The sequence below is a fragment of the Helicoverpa armigera genome, chromosome 7 (genome assembly GCF_030705265.1).
Source record: "Helicoverpa armigera isolate CAAS_96S chromosome 7, ASM3070526v1, whole genome shotgun sequence".
Classification (NCBI taxonomy): domain Eukaryota; kingdom Metazoa; phylum Arthropoda; class Insecta; order Lepidoptera; family Noctuidae; genus Helicoverpa; species Helicoverpa armigera.
In genome coordinates this window covers 141,071-160,217 of record NC_087126.1, presented here as the reverse complement: position 1 = coordinate 160,217, position 19,147 = coordinate 141,071, and the positions used below count along the sequence as shown (strand labels likewise).

Genomic DNA, 19,147 nt, shown 5'->3' with positions numbered 1-19,147 from the left:
CGGCGTGATCAAACAAACTCGGCCGCTACACGTGCTGTAATCTTAATTAAACATTGTCGACCGTGATTGTCTGACAAAGCAGTCGCCTGCCTCCGGTCTAGATGTTATCATTCTACAGGATTTGCCTAAGCTGATCCTTATTCATACACAACTCATGCATAATTTGTACAAGTTTATTTGAAGACCATAAAAAAGAACATCTGGAATAAAATCTGTGTCAGTTAATCCTTATCTAAATCGGAATACAAGAAATAATTAAAACAAACATACGGTACGGTTAATTAGAATGTCGTTTAATGTCTTAACTTTAATACTATCATAAGATGAGCGAGCATCCGCATTGTGCTGGCATTACTGATACTATCTACTAATACTATACTACAGAACATTGTCGTGGACTCAAGTGTATGTAGCATTACATTATCGTAACAAGTATCAAGTTATCAGCTTAGTGCGAGCTTTACCTTCGGTTCAACCTTAGCGTTAATTGCCAACAGAGATATTTGTACTGCATTCGAAGCCGTGTCATACAACAGCTCCTTGAGATCATTCATCAGAGAGACATGACGCCCTGAGCACAGGACGGGTTGCGGTCGATCATTGTGTGAACATCGTTATATGGCCTGGTAACTCATATGGTGCTACCCACTGGAGCATAATCTTCACGGAATGCATGGTATCGTATATATAAACCTTGTTGTAGTACCATACACACGTCACCGCAAAGAGCGACCCTTTCCTCTATTGGACATATGTATGTAGGTACTCTAGTCTTCCTATTAGCCTTATCAGGGATTTTATTCTGTTGTGTGTATGTTGTTAAATATTAAGCAGACCTCCATATTCGTACACTATTCATGCTGCATCACATGCATTCTATCCATATAAAATGTTATTTATTGGAGTCTCAGGTCGGTTCTAGTGAGATTGATGCTGCTGGGTATCACGCAGAAGGTACGTATCGTAAAACGTCTGCTCGCCTGAACGTAAGTAATTTAGCAGGACCGAACGGGCCATGATAACGCGGCGTAACATTTCGAAGTTTTATATTGTACTTTATAAGTATAGCTTGGACACCAATCACTGAGGAAGGTGAAGGAAAATATCTTGATTAAACCTGGCTTCAAAGGTATCGCCAATCCGCCTCTCGCGTACATGGCGATTAACACTCACTTCTACTCTATATGGGCAGAGGCCGCAGCCCTGCAGTGGGACAGTACAAAGGCTGATCATGATGATGTGGTCAGGTGATCTGACAAAGTTCTGACAAGGGTAAGCACTAAGTCGTCAGTCGTTTCTGCTAAACTACATACCAGACTGTTACAGATCTACAAAAGACACACGGGCCACGGGCTCTCCAGTCCGCGGATACTTGCGGTTTTATATAGTTTCCTTAAAACTAAAGTAAATTAATGATTAATAAAACATTACGTAACTGGGATGTTTGAAAGCTTACCTATGAATTTTAGATTTTCTTAAATATAATAAAAACAACAAACCTTGTAAGATTACCCTAACAATGAAATTATAATACATGATATGATAATATATTACCTCTACAACGAGGCTGTTCGCCCTACAATTGTTTACAGAGAGCGGCTATCAGCACTGAAATCATATTTCAGGCATTATGACAACATAGCGTGTGGTCCCAGACTGTACTTCCCTTTACTTATAGTTAACTGGGGTACATGGTACATGAGCATCTTCTTATCTTAGTTGTACTCGTAGAAATAAAATAACTGGCCCGCTATCGTTGTACGACGCAGACCCGTATTTTTGTTGGCTAACCTATTTTACAAGATTCCAATAATAATTTATAAATTATTGTAATCACCTATATGTAACAAACTTGAGCATTGCGTCTGACATAACACCAGGCAGTGTTGAACGCGAAACCCTGCAAGTATTGTAGCACGCGTCCGTCAGACGGCGTCAGGCAGGGCCTGTGCGGGCTGGTCCGGCGCGGGCTCGTCCAGCGAGGAGTCGTCCAGGTCGGCGAAGGTGTCGGGCAGGCGGCGGTGCAGCGTGTCGGGCACCAGCCGCGTCAGCGCCGCGCTCACCAGCGGCAGCGCGCCGAACAGCAGCGTGGGCAGCCACCACTTGTACTCCGCCTGGAATGCGTGGGGACCAGTTAGGACCGCTTATGTAGCTTCAGAAATACAGTGGTGCAGTTGCTTTTCTCTCTTTGATAATCGGATGGGGAGTGAGATGAAGCTCAGAAGCGGCAGAGCACTCACCAGCAGCGGCGTGAGCGGCGCGAGGATGGCGCCGACGCGGCCGAGCGTGGAGCACGCGGCGAGCAGGCGCTGGCGCGCGCGCGTGGGGAACAGCTCCGCCGTGTACACGTGCAGCGCGTCAGTGTGTACTCACCAGCAGCGGCGTGAGCGGCGCGAGGATGGCGCCGACGCGGCCGAGCGTGGAGCACGCGGCGAGCAGGCGCTGGCGCGCGCGCGTGGGGAACAGCTCCGCCGTGTACACGTGCAGCGCGTCAGTGTGTACTCACCAGCAGCGGCGTGAGCGGCGCGAGGATGGCGCCGACGCGGCCGAGCGTGGAGCACGCGGCGAGCAGGCGCTGGCGCGCGCGCGTGGGGAACAGCTCCGCCGTGTACACGTGCAGCGCGTCAGTGTGTACTCACCAGCAGCGGCGTGAGCGGCGCGAGGATGGCGCCGACGCGGCCGAGCGTGGAGCACGCGGCGAGCAGGCTGGCGCGCGCGTGGGGAACAGTCCGCCGTGTGCAGCGTGCAGCGCGAGCGGCGCGAGCACGCGAGCAGCGTGGCGCGGCGCGAAGCGCCGCGCGCGTGGAGCGCGCCAACAGCAGCGCGTGAGCGGCGCGAGGATGGCGCCGACGCGGCCGAGCGTGGAGCACGCGGCGAGCAGGCGCTGGCGCGCGCGCGTGGGGAACAGCTCCGCCGTGTACACGTGCAGCGCGTCAGTGTACTCACCAGCAGCGGCGTGAGCGGCGCGAGGATGGCGCCGACGCGGCCGAGCGTGGAGCACGCGGCGAGCAGGCGCTGGCGCGCGCGCGTGGGGAACAGCTCCGCCGTGTACACGTACAGCGCGTTCAGCGTCATCGTGGCGCCCATCTTGCCGCACAGGAACAGCGCCGTGCCCAGCATGCCGCTCGCTGCAACACACACAATATATCACGTTACATGACACGGCCCAAATACCATGAACATTTTTGTCACCACCTATATCGGTATCAATGTTAAAAACCATTTTATCGGTTCTGTTAAGTCTGTTATAATTAAATAGCCAAAATACGCGTGAATTGAATTTCAGATTTGCTAGTACAATAAGAACGCCTAAATATATCACAAGAGCAAGATGTGTTCACGTGTAACATCGACTTCATATTCACGAAATTGATTCATTCTGCGTCCAAATGCATCTTGTCATTGTTTACATTCATGTAATATGTACTTATGTGTTACATGTTTCTTGTTAGGTACCTGTAATCTATAGCTCCTTTCTATCAAAGGTAATGTACGATGACGGTCATCTGAAATTTCATCTTTATCTGAATAACAACTTCGACATGTAACACGTTCTCATTCATATAAATTACAAAGCTACGATTGTTTTGACGGGTCCGTATCGCCAAACTACGAACCCAGTCAAAGATTATCAGCTCAAGAAAGGTGGCAAGCGGTATCGCAGCTATCGCCAGGGTCATAAGTCAGCGTATCATCCGCGACACTCGCGAGGCTGCGATATCGAGCGGGGATAGTGTTAGCTTATCTTATCAGGTCACCGCGAATGTCAAGTGCTATCGGAAGAGCTGGACTCAAGGTGTACATTTGATAATTGCGACAAATCTACAGCAACGCACTCGATGAACTCGCACGTGTCGTGCGACTGTACTTACATCGAGTTGTATAATGTAATTGCTCGTAAACAGCTATTACGTGATGTTTACACGCTAACAGCCTGTTAATGACTCACCTAAATCAATCCGTTTACATTCCTGACTAAACGATCAACTTTATTACTGTCATTTTGTTTACTGAATGCTTGCATTTAATTTAAATTGTTGTAAAACAATCTCAACGTGATATCAATTGCGCATCTGATAGTTGTTTTGTAAATCATGAACAAGTACTACTCATATATGAACGCAATATTACGGGATAAGGAAAGGAGGACGATGGCAGTATGTTGGGCAGCTCACCTTGCGGCAGAGAGCTGAGCGCGATGAGCGCGGCGGCGGTGAGCAGCAGCGCGGCGGTGAGCAGCGGGCGGCGCCCCACGCGGTCCAGCAGCAGCGTGTTGAGCAGCAGCGCGGGCAGCTCGGCGGCCGCCACCAGCGCGTACACGGCGTGCGGCGGGCCCGCCAGCGCGCGCGCCTGCACCGCCAGCCCGTAGAACACGAACACCGCCGACATCCACCACGCGAAGCACACGCACAGCCGCCGCCGCAGCACGCCGTATCTGTGCGCACCACACCACAACGCTTACTACAACGTTCGTCACTCATGCTCCTCAAGTCAGCCAAGTCTAGGCACTACTAGGGGCACAGTTATTAGACATGGCTTATACCTACTTGGTGACGAGTGTAGTACAGCACACGGGTTTCGTAATAATTTAGTGAAAAAGTATTTATTTGCGGCTATTTCTTCTTATTTTCACGATTTGTCTGAAGCATACGCGATGGCTTAGCCTGTTGGCTCTGAAAACAGTCTTATTTAGAACTTCACAATGTGAACTTACTTGACAATAGCGGCGAACAGTCCCTCATCGATGTTGGACTCGGCACTGGCGCCGATCTGTTCCTTGTCCAGCAACATCTTGTCGAGCGCGGCATCGCCGAGCCGGACGCCGTTGGCCCTGGCCGCCCGGCGCACGGCGTGAGCTGCCTCGCGCAGACGGCCGCGGGAGACCAGCCAGCGCACGCTCTCGGGCAGCAGCCAGGGGTAGAGCAGCAGCAGCAGCGAGGGCGGGTAGGCGAGGCGCGCCCACGTGCGCCAGTAGCCCGCCGCGTAGTCCAGCAGCGCCAGTGCGGCGGCTCCCAGCGCCAGCGGCACGCCCAGCACCAGGCTCGCCAGGATGCGCTGCTGCACGCCCAGCCACTCGATCACTGTGCCATACAACCTTACCAACTGTACTACGAAGTCCACTTATGCATATATTGAATATCGTCGTCGTTTGCCCCTCAAGTAGGTATGTGTATTCTTTTAAACCCAGATATTAAAAGTCTAAAATCGCTAGTCCGCCATGTACAACGCTCATTCCTTCTCTGTATAATAAAATGCATTGAGACAATAAATACATAAAGAAGAACACAGGAGATACAAGGAATAGAGGAGTACATAAGGAAGATCATAAGGGAGTTCAAAAAGGGAGTACATAAGGCGAGTACATGATGAAGAACATTATAGGAGTATATAAGGGGAGTATATAAGGAAGAACATAAGGTAATACATAAGCAAGAACATTATAGGAGTACATAAGGCTGTATATAAGGGGAGTACATGAGGTAGTTAGTATATTGAATTCAAAAACAATGCATTCGCGTAATACTGACTGAGCACGAAGGCGCAGGGGTAGACGCTGGCGCCGAACACCGTCTCCAGCAGCTCGGCCAGCAGGTAGGCGTGGTAGGAGCCGGCGAAGGACTTGGCCAGCCCCAGCAGCCCCGCGCCGCAGCCGCTCACCACCAGCGCCGAGCGCCGCCCCCATCTACAACCACAACGACAATCTCAATACTCAACAACGGTTCACTCAATAATTATAGTAACTAACAGTCAACTAGGTAATATTCCATTCCAGTGGCGCATGTAGGTACAGTATTGGGCATTTTGGACATGCCCACGGCCCACAACCCTACTTTGCTTTTGTCGTCACATACTTACTTCACAATAAGTTGGTTAACCGCCTATTCGTGAAAGATGGCCAAATGAAAGAGATAATATAAAATGTACTCCCCTTATACATAAACTTCCCCAATAATAATCAACCTATTCCTAAATAGTCCCTTATTTCCTTTATTATTCCATATCCCCTATGTACTCGCTTCTGTAGTCACATGCACTCTCTTATGTACCTCCATATATTAGTATAAAGACCTTAATTCGCTGTCCCCACCGAATAATATCGTAATCGATTGTTACGATAGAAGTGCTTTAATGGGGAATTATTGTTCTAGAGGTGCGATTACACCCTGTGAATTTTTTTCACGTGATTCGTGCCATTACTTTTTGAGTTAGACATTTTGTAATGAATTTACCCATAGTATTCTACTCTAAATATTTCAGTAAACCGTTATTACAAACTTATTCAAGAAGAAAAAATAAAACTGATTTCGGTAAAGTATGTTACCATATTATTCGCGTTTACTGTTACCACAATAGATTGTTTTGAGCATTGAATACTATGGCAATAATAAGTTACCATTATAATGAACATCGCTACTTTACAGTCAAGACAATCGCAATGGACTATTGCTGTGTAGGTCATTGTCAACAATTTACATAAATTAAATCGTATTGTGCATTATGGTTCAAAATTTTGTTCCATTTCTGGTAATATAAATTTTTAGCTATAACTTAATGAGAATAAATCCAATATTTATTTATATGACAAAAAATATTTAAGAAAAAAAGCCACTTTTTGATATACCAACGATGTTGCTATGTAAATCTGTTAAGAAGTTATAAGCAAAAAACAGTTTTTTATTTTTCCTGTAAAATTTTATAGTGGAAGATCCGACCTTAGATCGACCTTCACCGACTTGATAATAGAATAAAATATACTTTATGACAAATTAATAATAGGCAACCCAATGGCTGCACATTCTATAAGCTTAATTTTAAGTGAGAATAAAAAAAAATATTATTATCTTAACGTCACAAAATTTAGTTAAACATTATTTTTAAAAAATAGTCTGTCCAGGATTTTTTTAGACAACCTATTTTTCTTATATATGAAATTTGTCATAAAGTACATTTTATTCTATTATCAAGTCGGCGAAGGTCGATGTAAGGTCGGATCTTAGACCATTAAGTTTTTGGTTACGATATTATTCGTTGGGGACAGCGTTATGTACCCTCACATACGAGTACGTATAGTCTGTTTTTTTATCTCGTAGACTAAATTGACACTTGCAAAATGTCAATCTTACACATAATGTTGCTAGCTCTTTTATTCAGTGTTGTACTTACGATACCGGTTTGTTGAATCGTAATTGTTTATCTATAATAGACGAATTTAATATTCATTCAAAGTTATATATTTACAATTCCCGTACGTACACACGGCTGTACGACGTACTACAAACTACCAGGGATATCTGACCACGCAAAGCCATGCGTAATCATCAAGGATAAGCCCATTATTTCAGGATGACTTATTGTAAAAAAACGATACTTGATTTTATTAACGCCAAGTTTCGGTCGTACCACATCACTATTTAAGAATTTGCAATAAACTGACAACACTCGTAATGTCAGTTTAGTCAGGGTTTAGTCTACGAGATTAAAAACAGACTATAATTCACTATGTTATGTACTCCTATTTACTCACTTATAATACCACAAGAGCTTCAGGTTAAAAAATCACTCGCGCTTCGCGCTCGTGATTTTTCCTGAAAAACTTGACTCCTTCATTTGTTTGCAACGAACCTATCGGGAAATACCCGATAATTTTGAAGCTCGCGTGGTATTCGGGGGATTATTTTTCCGTCCCAAATGTCGGCCACAACCTGTCAGTTTGACGTGTGGTTAATTTGACTGGATCATGTTTTGTTTTTTATATATAGCAACTACCAGAGAAAATATTCAAAAAATTATCAGTATAATACCATGTAGGTTGTACCACGTGACGTCGAATGGTGCAATTCTATTGGTCGATATTTGGGTCGGAAAAATAATCCCTTATATACTCGTCCTTTGTCGTCCTAACGCAATATTTTTCAAATAGGCCCAAAAAAGCTCTTTCGAACGTCAAGCTATACCCTTAAAAATACCCCCTTTCCTTCACCCGATGCTTCGGCCGAATTGCACCGACCGGTCACGAGCTGATCTGAGATGAATGCGAATACAAATTGTGAATATTTCGACGACTACTTTTCAAAGCAAACCTAACCAACAACCAAACCTTACCCAAGGTCAAAAGCAATATCTACATTTTAAAATAAGACGTGAACTCAACAACAAGGCAATAATAATCAAACTGCCATCGCAAACCTTTACACGTGGCTTACATAACGAAGTAACGTCGCGTCGCGTGCCCTTACATTGACAACTTTAATCATATCACCACACGATTGATATTCGATCGATAGCCCGGGTGTTACCTAGCAGTTAAAAATACAACCGTAATACGAAAATAGAGTGGTGAGCGAATGTTGTCGCTTGAACCAGTGTTACGTACCCCCGAGCTGTGCCCGCACAGTGGACGCGCCGGCTCATCTTACTGTAGCCTCTGATCATGCAACATGCGCCGACCTATACCAACCGCTTCATCCCGTAGCATGAGTCGCTCCGAACAACTGTTACTCATAGAAACTAGGCTGCCTTTGGTCATAAGTATTCTATAACTAAAGGGAAACTTGATTCTTGTTTGTCCGCGTTAATGAAGGTAGTGCTTCTAGCACTACTCTCAAAAGGAGGTCACCACGTAAATCTGCAGTAATCATAAGTCTTGTATTGAATATTACCTGTCAGAGACGAAGCCCATGATGGGCAGCGATATGAGCATGCCGATGTTGTGCACTGTGCCAACCAGCGAGCGCTTCCACTCCTGGCAGGCCAGGTCGAACTGTGAACATAACACACGTGTGAGAGAGCCGCCGTGTGGTGGTCAGTGCGGGGTCAACGAATGTAGTGTAGCACATGTGGTCACGAGGTCCGCACTGAGTCAGCCTCACGTGACGCGACACTCGCACAACCTGTTTCTCTAGCGACACAAATGTGCGCAAAATTGCAAAAATAAGTACATTTTTTTACTAGTCCTACGAACTCGTGTGAACCCGGCACGACTAAAACAAGCACACGACACGCTTGCTGATGCTGAGACCGAACATACATTAACGGTTATTAATTTATATATATCAGCTCTAAGACGCAGAGCAAAAGACATATTGATAAATGCATCAGATCAAGGGAATTAACAGTGATGAGCTGTAGAAAGAGCTGTCTAGCATCGACATAGTAGAGCGTGGTACCTCAGCGACGATGCTGCTGCCGTGCTGGTAGACGTAGGCGTCGCAGGCGACGGCGCTGGTGTTGTCGAAGTGGTGCGGCTGGCAGGCGTGCTCGCGCGCCGCCCAGCGCGTGCAGCGCGCGCCCGCCGGCAGCGCCCAGCGCTCCCACGCGCCCGACCACTGCGCCGCGCTCGCCACGCCCATCGATGAGTTGCCCTCGCACTCCGGCACGTGGCATCTGCACAACAACACACCTCGTTACTGCTGCCTCACGACACCGCCGCTCTTGCTTGCAGCTCACCAGAGTCATAACCAAGGATAAAGGAATGATGAACGGAGATGCTATAATGACTTCTTCTAGATAAAATATGGACGGTGAGTGTGACCAAAACGATTGTTTATGAGTGACCTGAAACGCTCGGGTTATTTGACACCTCTGTTCATTTTACAAAAAATGGGCGGGTTCCAAAGAAGGCATATAATATACGAGCCAGTGACGCTCCACGTCCCCCGGACCCCGCATTTTGGTGAGATTTTGCGTTATGACAACTCCGCTAGTCATTTTATTCTCCATGGCACACAGGATAACTCGAAAACAATGTGATTAAAAGCTTAGTGTAACTGCTGGTGCACTGAGTGTGCCGGCAGCCCGGCAGTGGCTGGCGCCCGGCTTATGTAAGGCAGACACTTTCCAAGCAGCCCGCGGCCGGTCGCACCAGTGCACTTTACTGCGACATCCTGCCTGCGCCGGCTGCTCCCAGCAGCTTAGCATATGTATCGCTTACTTATCTAACTGCCTTGCATATCTATCTAATAAACCACAGGGTAATATTCAATGAGCTGGGGTCAACTCTTCGGTATAATATTAGCATAAAATATTCATAAGGTTTATGCCCAGTACCCACCGTATTGCGAAAATGTATTTGAAGACAGCATCATTATTTTTGAATACTATAGAAGAAACCACAGTATTGAAGAATAATGCTTCTAAATCATAATTTTATAAACTTCTCGTCTTGTACTCGTATCCTAATGCCCGAGTCCGTGTAGAGTTTAGTATCGCATCGCCTCTCTGCTGCGGTGTAGAACATGCTTTACGCAAGGTTGTGGCGTCTAAAGGTAGGCACACATACATTTTAAAAACCTGCCCAACTTGTTTCTTGTTTACAAAATATCATCATCCACCTAGCTTTTTCCCAATAAGGTGGTTCTACTCAGTTAGGGTCTTGCGGTTCCATTTAATACCAATAAATAAATAAAGTTACCATCGGAAATGTTAGATCCCCTAATGTAACGATATACTCAACTAGCTTCTGACAGTGGTTTTATTAGAATTAAGTATAGTAATATTATAAAGCTAAAGAGTTTGTTTGTTTGTTTGTTTGAACGCGCTAATCTCAGGAACGACTGGTCCGATTTTAAAAATTCTTTTAATCCTTACTTTTAATTTTAATTCGGGTTCGTGTAGAGGTTCCCACGGTGACACCGCAGGCAGAAGCTAGTATAACATAATCTTGTTTAAGCTTGTCAGCAATCGCACAGGATCGGATTCCATGCTGTTCCACAGAATTGTATATCCGCGGTTTAGTGTCGTGGTTGGTCTAACCATCTTGATCTGTCACACAATTTTTTAATTGAACGAGTTCATTTGGAATGTGCCATATCAGTATACATGTTATTCCTGAGGAGCAGACACCGCATAGTGTATCTCACTCGCACTAAACACTGACTACATTATGGTGACGTCATGATATGTGTTTGTGTGTAAATGATGGGCTTGCTTATCTGTCACATAAGTCAAGGTCGGCGCCAGGAATGTCATGCGGAATAAACCTGATTCGTGGTCACGTGGCCTCTTCCCTAATGCTATACCTTCAGTCACTCGCACTGTGTTTATACTTGTACTTAACGAGTTATCAAATCACCAGCCATGTTAGGATAACCACTAAAATAAACTCCTTTTCTATTTCACACAGTAGTTTAGTTAGTAGGTAACTTTGATATTACTTTTATGAGTAAGTGAGTGGAGGTGCCTGGGGGATAACATCACTGACTTTAAATTGGAACATTACATGAAGTCCAATAACTAAACCTCCTGAAACATGACGTCCATTACTACTAACCATGTTAAAACCTATGTACGTACATTAAATCCTAAAAACCATGACTATCATTACCGGTTTTCTATTTGCAAATTCGTTAACATATTTAGATTGCTTACCTAGTGCCTACTTATTTACTAAGTGATAGTGTTTGTCCTTCATAAAGTTCCGATTGAGCCGCGAATCGGTCATAATTAATGTTGTCCATCTGCATTAATGAGACTTTTTGTCCTCAATTACATGATAATGAGTGTTTACGTTTCAGTAGATCCACGCGGTGTTCGGCTCGTCATTAGCCGGTCAGTTACACTTGGCTCACTAATCTATTTGTACACTCAATACTCACCGGACTCAACTGAATGCTGCTTCCGTATAAATGTGTACCGTGAACTGTTATCGTGCTCAAAACACACCAGACATTCGGCTGCGAACCCAAATAGAACGAGTCCGTAACTCGTGAGCGCGAGCGACTCGCTCTCGCCGCCACCACGAGCGCCGGCGAGCACCGCACCGCGCATGCATGCACACAGACATTACGCTTTTTACCCGATAGTGTTTGGCCATTGTACGTAAACAATAGTCACGGCCAAGGGAATGGGACGACTGAGAAAATTCCACAACACGAGAAAAAACTAATAACTGTTTACTTACTTACATTCCCATTGCAATGAGAAATTAGATTTGCGCAGTTCACGGCCAGGTTTTTACCAACGCTCGGTATAAAAGAACAAAAAGTAATCGACGGTTAATTTAGTCATCTATTATTGTATCACGTAATAGGCAATCAAAACGCATGTTAACAAGAGAATCGGCAAAAAGGTTAATTGCCAGCAATTTCAGTTCAATTATGAAAATCTTTTTGTGTATCTTAGTCAACGTTCGTGAATGAATTGGTAAATTACAGTGCCTATCTACGCAAGAAAAAACTCAGGGGCCCGATTCTCCTAAGTTAATAATGTCAAAATCGAATAGAAATCGAATCGCAATATGATCGCAATAGCAGTTTTAACCATATCGTGCATTCTGCTACTAATAAAAGACCAATCGTATTCGATTGACATTTGATTGGTGTGCGATTGGTCTGCTATTTTGGTGATTTTGGTCTATACGGTAGTTTGCTCTACAATCATATTGCAATAGTTAATCATTTGCAGACAAAATGATTCATTATTGAATGACAGAAAAGGATAAAAACGTTTATTTCAAAGAAAAAATAGCGGAATGCCACATACGTTTCAATTGTAATCGAGTCGGGATTGGATCGCAGTCGAACGTGAATCGTATGTTGCTTAAGTAAAATTAGGAGAATCGGGCCCCTGATATTTTTATAAAGGTTTTTTTCTGAATAAGAAGAGCACATTCGCGGTGTGTCCCCGCGGTCGCTAGTGAGTTGCGGCGGCAGCGCTGACCAGCACGTGTGGCGCGCTGCGTACAATATGTGTGATGTGCGAACAGCGGGCTTTGTAACCAGCTCTGCGCTGCAACGTGCCGCTGATATCAAACGAGCTTTGTCTACCTACACAATATACTAGTCTGTCATGAAAGCTGATAGATAACCGCTCATTCACTACCTAATCGCCTTACCTTTTAACCCATGCCCTGTTGTTACTACAATATTCAGCTTCTCTACGGAAAACATCTAATTAAGTATGCAAATTAATTCTCATTCATTTCTTGAATGCAAATGATCACTTTTTCATATGCTAGGTCTTAGGATGGGTTTGGATCAATAATATTTATATTCCGTATACAATACATACATCAGGAACATTAAACAGGTTTATCAATTTATTAATGTAGGTACATAAACAGCGTGTTTCGATTTCTAGCATTGATCGCCCAAATATTCCGTGTTTTTATCGCTCGTTTGACGCGCCATCAATATTAAGCAACTCATTATCATAATCGAGTCGGAAGCAGCACGTGACACGGCCGCTCATTTATATCACTCGAGTAGCATATGAATGGAGGCCCCCGAGCTGCCGAGCTCTCCCGTGCGTCTGCAACATGTCTCTGTGCAGTTGTTCCTGCGCTGATGCTGTTGTTGTTACTGAATGTTTGAAGGCGACACAAATCAGTAGCTATTTGTTAACACTCTCATGCTAATGACTGAACTACTACTCTGGCGGGTCCATACCGATTGTTCCTGACTCTGACACTCCATATATTTGTGATTTATGGTTGACTAGCTTTTGCCCGCAACTTCGTTCGCGTGGAATAGTGACTACCAGCAGATTTTTGATTTGACCAATAGATGGCGCTATATGTCCGGAATATTTTTTTTTTTTTGTAATAAAAAAGTTTCAAACTATGTCTGTACCAAATTTCACACAAATCGGTTCAGTAGTTTAGGCGTGAAGAAAAGACAGACAGACAGACAGACAGAGTTACTTTGGCATTTATAATATTAGTTTGGAGTTTGGATAGTGTCAATAATACTCAGAATAGGACAAAGTCTAAAGGTCCAATCCAAAGGTGAATGAACTCGAATTCGCAAACGATAACGAGGAGAGAACAAATTAATATGCTTATTAATAATCCCTAGAGAGTCCAGCTGTCAGTATAGCTAAGTATGAAAGCAAATGCAGTTGAAATAAAGGGGAAGGTAGTACTGTTCCGATACATAGATTAGTAAATAAAATTATAAAACTAGGCCGAAGCCTGCCGGGGCTGCAGAATTGTTCGCGCGAGCTGTCGCGCCACTGGAACTTGAAGGGCTCCAGAAGGAACATGGCACACTAAAGCCCACGCCTTAGTCAGTATGTATTTTATAATTTCCCAGAATAACAGATATCTATTTGTAATTTTTTGATTAGAATCTCGCAACTATTAATCAGATTTAAAATTATTTCTGTGTTTAATAGTCCATTTACTGTCAAGGTTTTCGAAAGCATTCTTTTGCAGTCGGTCAGTCAGATGGGAAGATGGTACTAAAGTGCCGTTCATTGTAGTTTCAAGTACCACCAAATCCAGAGATTTCCGTCATTATGTGTTTCTCAGTTAAATTAAATAGGTATTTTGACATTCTTTATCTCCGAAGTCAGTGGAACCGTGTGAAGCTAGTGGTTTCATAATTCGGTCATCGCTCGTGCCTTATCAAACACGATACGGACACACTATGAGGAGTGCCTCCTTCTATTTGTTCACGTTTACGAAAAATAACCGGCAAATTGTCCACCATATAATAATAGGTCAAACTCCGCGAAAGTTATCTACAAACAACTATTATAGGAAAGTAATCTACACATAGCATCTATATTTAGGTATCGACTCGTTATGATAACGAGCCCTTTACGGCATATTGGGCAGTAAGCAAACAAACCAGTCTGGGCGCCTTTCGAACATAACCGCCGCCGTGGGGCAAACATCACAAGTTGACTACATCTTCAACGCAGTTATAATCGCTGTGACGACAAATGTGCGAGCTGACACGTGTGAGCTGCTCTCACGCACTCCGCACATGGCTCAGCAGCTCATTATCAACTTAATAGTCGGGCTACACTGTAGCTGTACTGTTCACTGTTAGTACATTATGCATGCTGTCAAATCATCACGCCTAAGAATAAACAAACTCGCCAGTTCTCATCTCCTACTAGACAATAATGCTATTCATTTCTGAACTATGTATTGTCTTATGTAGGTCATATACTGAAATAAAATTCACTGAAAGTTGGCTCCACATTTTTTCAGTAAGTTGGCCAATAAAATACAATGCAGGACAACTTCTTAGGTACATGTTGTTTCAGAGGTTCTGAAAGTAATATAGGATCTATGCGGGTATATTGATGATTAAGCTATTTCCCTAGAAAACCCGAAATAGCTGTATTATATAATTTTCATAGATTGTCATCAAGATGAAACAGTAGCGTCTATTTTAATCGTGTTGTGCGCGAAGTGCCAGAGTGGGCTGCACGTTGCGACACCGCCTGCACTCGCAGATAATAGCCCTGCATGCGACACGCGACACTACTGACACTACGCTCTACGGACACTCTCTGTAGACGTATGAAATCTTACGTATACTCATATAATAGGTAGAAAGGTATGTGTGTCATAGAAACTGTTAACCAGCTTTGGCTGTGCTCATCGTGTCCACAACTTTATTTCAGTTTTTCTTTTTTTTTCAAATAGCTAAGGTGTCACAATGTAAAGTTAAACAACATGTTTGCTGGGCAGACAGCAGGAGCTGCACTAGTGTACCGCTACCCGCCGCAGCCTCCCCACGACATGTCACGTGACACTCGCTGTGCCCACTAACGCCGACCAATACATTTTATATACCTACATAGGTACCTAACGGCAATTGGCACCCTGTTCACCATAAATACATACATTGATTAATTAACCAAATAAAGCTTAGTTATGAAGGTCACTTATTAAGTTGGCTGTCATTATTATTATACCGGAAGGTATGACGTCGTTGCCTTAGAAGTTGGATAGGTCCTTGGTGTGGGATGCAGATGTGTTGGCACCCTGGGCGCCATCGCAGCCAGCCAGCACGGCATGCTGTGCCGGTGCGGCAGCTCTGCAGAGACCTCAAAACGGCGCAAATATAGTAACCTCGTTGGGAACTATACTGTTGGTTGAGCCGTTTGAAGTCGAAACGCTCGGACCATGGGGACCGAGTCCACGGAAAATATTTAAAGAAACCTCCAAAAGACTGATCGACGGTTCGCTTCCAAGGGCTGGCTTGTTCTTTGGTAAAGAATTAGCATTGCCATACAACGTGGCAATGCGGTCGGTCTACTGGGCCCATGGCAGTGATGCGAAGGAATATTTTGACTTTTTCGCTATTTATTACTTGGGTATAATTATGCATATAATTACTTTAAATACACTCTTTTGCAAAAATAGTGGGCACCTATGCGAAATTTAGGTTTTAAGGACTTTACGTGTATTTTAAAGAGTTTTAATGACTGTAGTCGTGTGTTAGTAGCATCCAAAGGATTAGCCAAGCATGCGTGAGAATTTATTCTAAACTAGCTTCTGCCAGCGACTTCGTCCGCGTTAGAGTCGGACTTCGTGCAAAGAGAGAAATAAATAATAAACACCAGCCCCTCCAATTATCTAAATCTATACTACTTTAAGAAATAAAATGTAAACTATTAATAATTTGTAATTTGAACGAATATTTAAACACTACCAAAATAACTAATAGGTACCAACCTATTTTATAAAATAACAATATAGAAAGTTAAAAATAAATTATTTAAAACCTAAAAGTCGCGCAATAAGGTTGAACACTCTGAACGCCTATTCGCATCAATCGCACCAAGAGCCAAATATTGTATGAAACTCGCGCAGCCACCGCGCCGCGAGCGTCGAGCGCGGCGACAGATGCACAAAATGATCCTTATAGCGTGATTCAGTATTCACGCGCGATGGCTTATCCGTTTTTCGTGTATAACTTTGGTGTTTCTTCACCGATTTATATGAATCTTTTTTTAATGAATAGGTAATACTATTAACTATTTTTAATTCGTGTGAGTGAGAGTGTTATAAACGTAATAGTAGACAAATATAATCAGAAAACTCCGAACTGCTGAGCTACCGAGAGAGTTTTACGTGTTATTGTGAGTCAACCATAAAAGATAGATATATACTGTCATGGGATATTTTTTACATAATTTTATGAAGAACATTTCCGTCATACATGGTTTCTGTGTAGCTGTAACCATTAGGGTTGCACACGCGACGGAATCTTAAAAAATGGAGTAACTTCTCCCGTTTTCCCAACATTTACCTTCACTGCTCTGCTCCTATTAATCGTAGCGTGATGCAAAGTATCCTATAACCTGCCCAGGAGTATGAAGAATCATTGTACCAAGTTTCATTGAAATCCGTCAAGTAGTTTTTGTTTCCATAACGAATATACAGACTGACAGACAGACAGACAAAAATTTTTCTGATTGCATTTTTGGCATCAGTATCGATCACTAATCACCCCCTAATAGTTATTTTGGAAATATATTCAATGTACAGAATTGACCTCTCTACAGATTTATTATAAGTATAGATTAGAATTTTGTAGAATTACTAAGGAACTGCTTGAACCTTGTTCTGCATTAATTCCTGGTAGAAAGTTCGTGGGCGTTTTGAAAAGTTTTTGACGCAATTTTAGAAAAATGACCATGCAGTTTTAATTAATGATTAATGTAGGCACCCTTCTGTTAAGTATATCAAAACACTTAACAATTTTTAAAACTATGCGTATTTGATAAAATGTTCACCGGCTCTGAATGGTCAATACTCATGATTGATGGTAATATTACGAGTGTAAAGCTTAGATACTATTGTTTAGATATTGTACCCATTGTTTCATTTACTTCTATGCAGGTACCTAATTGCTTAAATAATATAACAAGTAGGAGAACTAAACCTACCCCAAACCGTCAATAAAATAAAATGTACCAACTAAACTCAAATAAGAAACAAAAATTATTATACCACTAATAACAAGTAACAATTTCTACTAACGGTAAACATAATAATAAAAAAAAAACATAAATAAATTCAAAACCATACATAAAATAATGTAAAAAACCGAGCTTAATGTTATAGGTTGTCACAGAGCGACATGCGACGGTTTGTTTACTATACACCTGAAATAAGTCCCAGCTTACTAGTGTGTATGTACCTGTGCGGCGTGGGCGCGGCCAGGAACACGTAGTTGGTGCCGTACGCGCCCGTCAGCAGCACCGGCAGCGCCAGCAGCAGCGCCAGCCGCGCCTGCCAGCGGCCCCAGCCCGCGCACCACTCCTCGCCCGACATCGCGCACTGCTGCTCACTCCACACCGACACTGCACACTACTGCTCTGCTACTGCTTCTAATACTTTGAATATTTGCTCGCGGAATAGACCAACTAAGAGTGTGGCGTCCCTCCAGCCAGAAGGTCGGCGTGCTAGTGGCTCGGCGAGCGCAGCCACGCGAGCGCCCACGCTGCCTCCGCCGACACCCGCCGGCATCCCCCGACACCCGCCGGCGCCCGCGCCCTTCAGGATCACCTGTTTCAGTTAGACTGATAGCTGAAAGGAGACGCACAACTGCCTAGCTTGACAGTTGACCCCCTTCGCGATAATGTACTGCCAATAATATTGAACCTTATCGTCCAACAAATTATGTTGATATTGCAAATCAGTCTTCGCGGAAGTCAGGCCGGCGCCACGTGCTTCCCGAACCGAACGTAAACAGAAAATAAATATGTATTAGTGGGTTAATCCACATTTACTTTAACATGAATTTAAAGGCAATACGCGTACGGCAGACAATTTTTTATGAGTTTTATTTGGCTCTGAGCCAAACGCCGAGATGTTAGATATTAACAAGCTTATTGTGGAGCGGTCACGGCAGTGACGAGCTTCGGACAACAGTCGTCGCGGGCTAGCTGCTAGTTCGCGACTTACGACACAGATGGCGCGTCCATATCTGCTGGCGTTCGTGAGGATCATCCCTGCTGGGTGCACACTGCAAACCAAATTCCCCATACACAGCTCACGGTTCAGGACTGTCATAACAACTTAGAAGGATAATTTAAGTAACCCACATGTAAACAAGCACCCACTTTGTTTGTTATTAGTACTTTAACTTTGTTTTCTGTTTTCCTCTGTTTGTGGTTTAACTTCGAAGTTAAGCATAAATTTTGCAGGATTTTATTGCGCACTCGTTATATAGGTCATCTCTAAGTAACGGTTTAAGAATAAACATGCAAAGCTTGACAACAGTACACATGACCCTTGCGCCAGGACCCTGAACAGAAGAGCGCGTTATTCTTGAACAAACAATTCTATATAGACTGGGCTTGTTTACGTCACCCAGGTGAAAGTACCCACTTTATAACTTATTCTGCTTATACCCTCATATTTGTATATTGTATAATATCATCATAATCTGTAATGTAG

General features: G+C 43.7%; 1 protein-coding gene across 1 annotated transcript; it reads right to left on the bottom strand.

Annotated features, from left to right (window-relative positions):
- Nucleotides 1–272: 272 nt before the first annotated feature.
- LOC110382595 (solute carrier family 22 member 6) lies at nucleotides 273–18,627 on the bottom strand. Its single transcript, XM_049847524.2, has 8 exons — nucleotides 17,886–18,627; nucleotides 9,168–9,384; nucleotides 8,661–8,761; nucleotides 5,529–5,683; nucleotides 4,715–5,081; nucleotides 4,176–4,435; nucleotides 2,947–3,128; nucleotides 273–2,114 (listed from the first exon to the last, which is right to left on the bottom strand). The coding sequence occupies exons 1-8, from the start codon at nucleotides 18,017–18,019 to the stop codon at nucleotides 1,926–1,928; spliced, it is 1,605 nt and encodes a 534-aa protein (XP_049703481.2). The 5' UTR covers nucleotides 18,020–18,627; the 3' UTR covers nucleotides 273–1,925.
- Nucleotides 18,628–19,147: the final 520 nt, after the last annotated feature.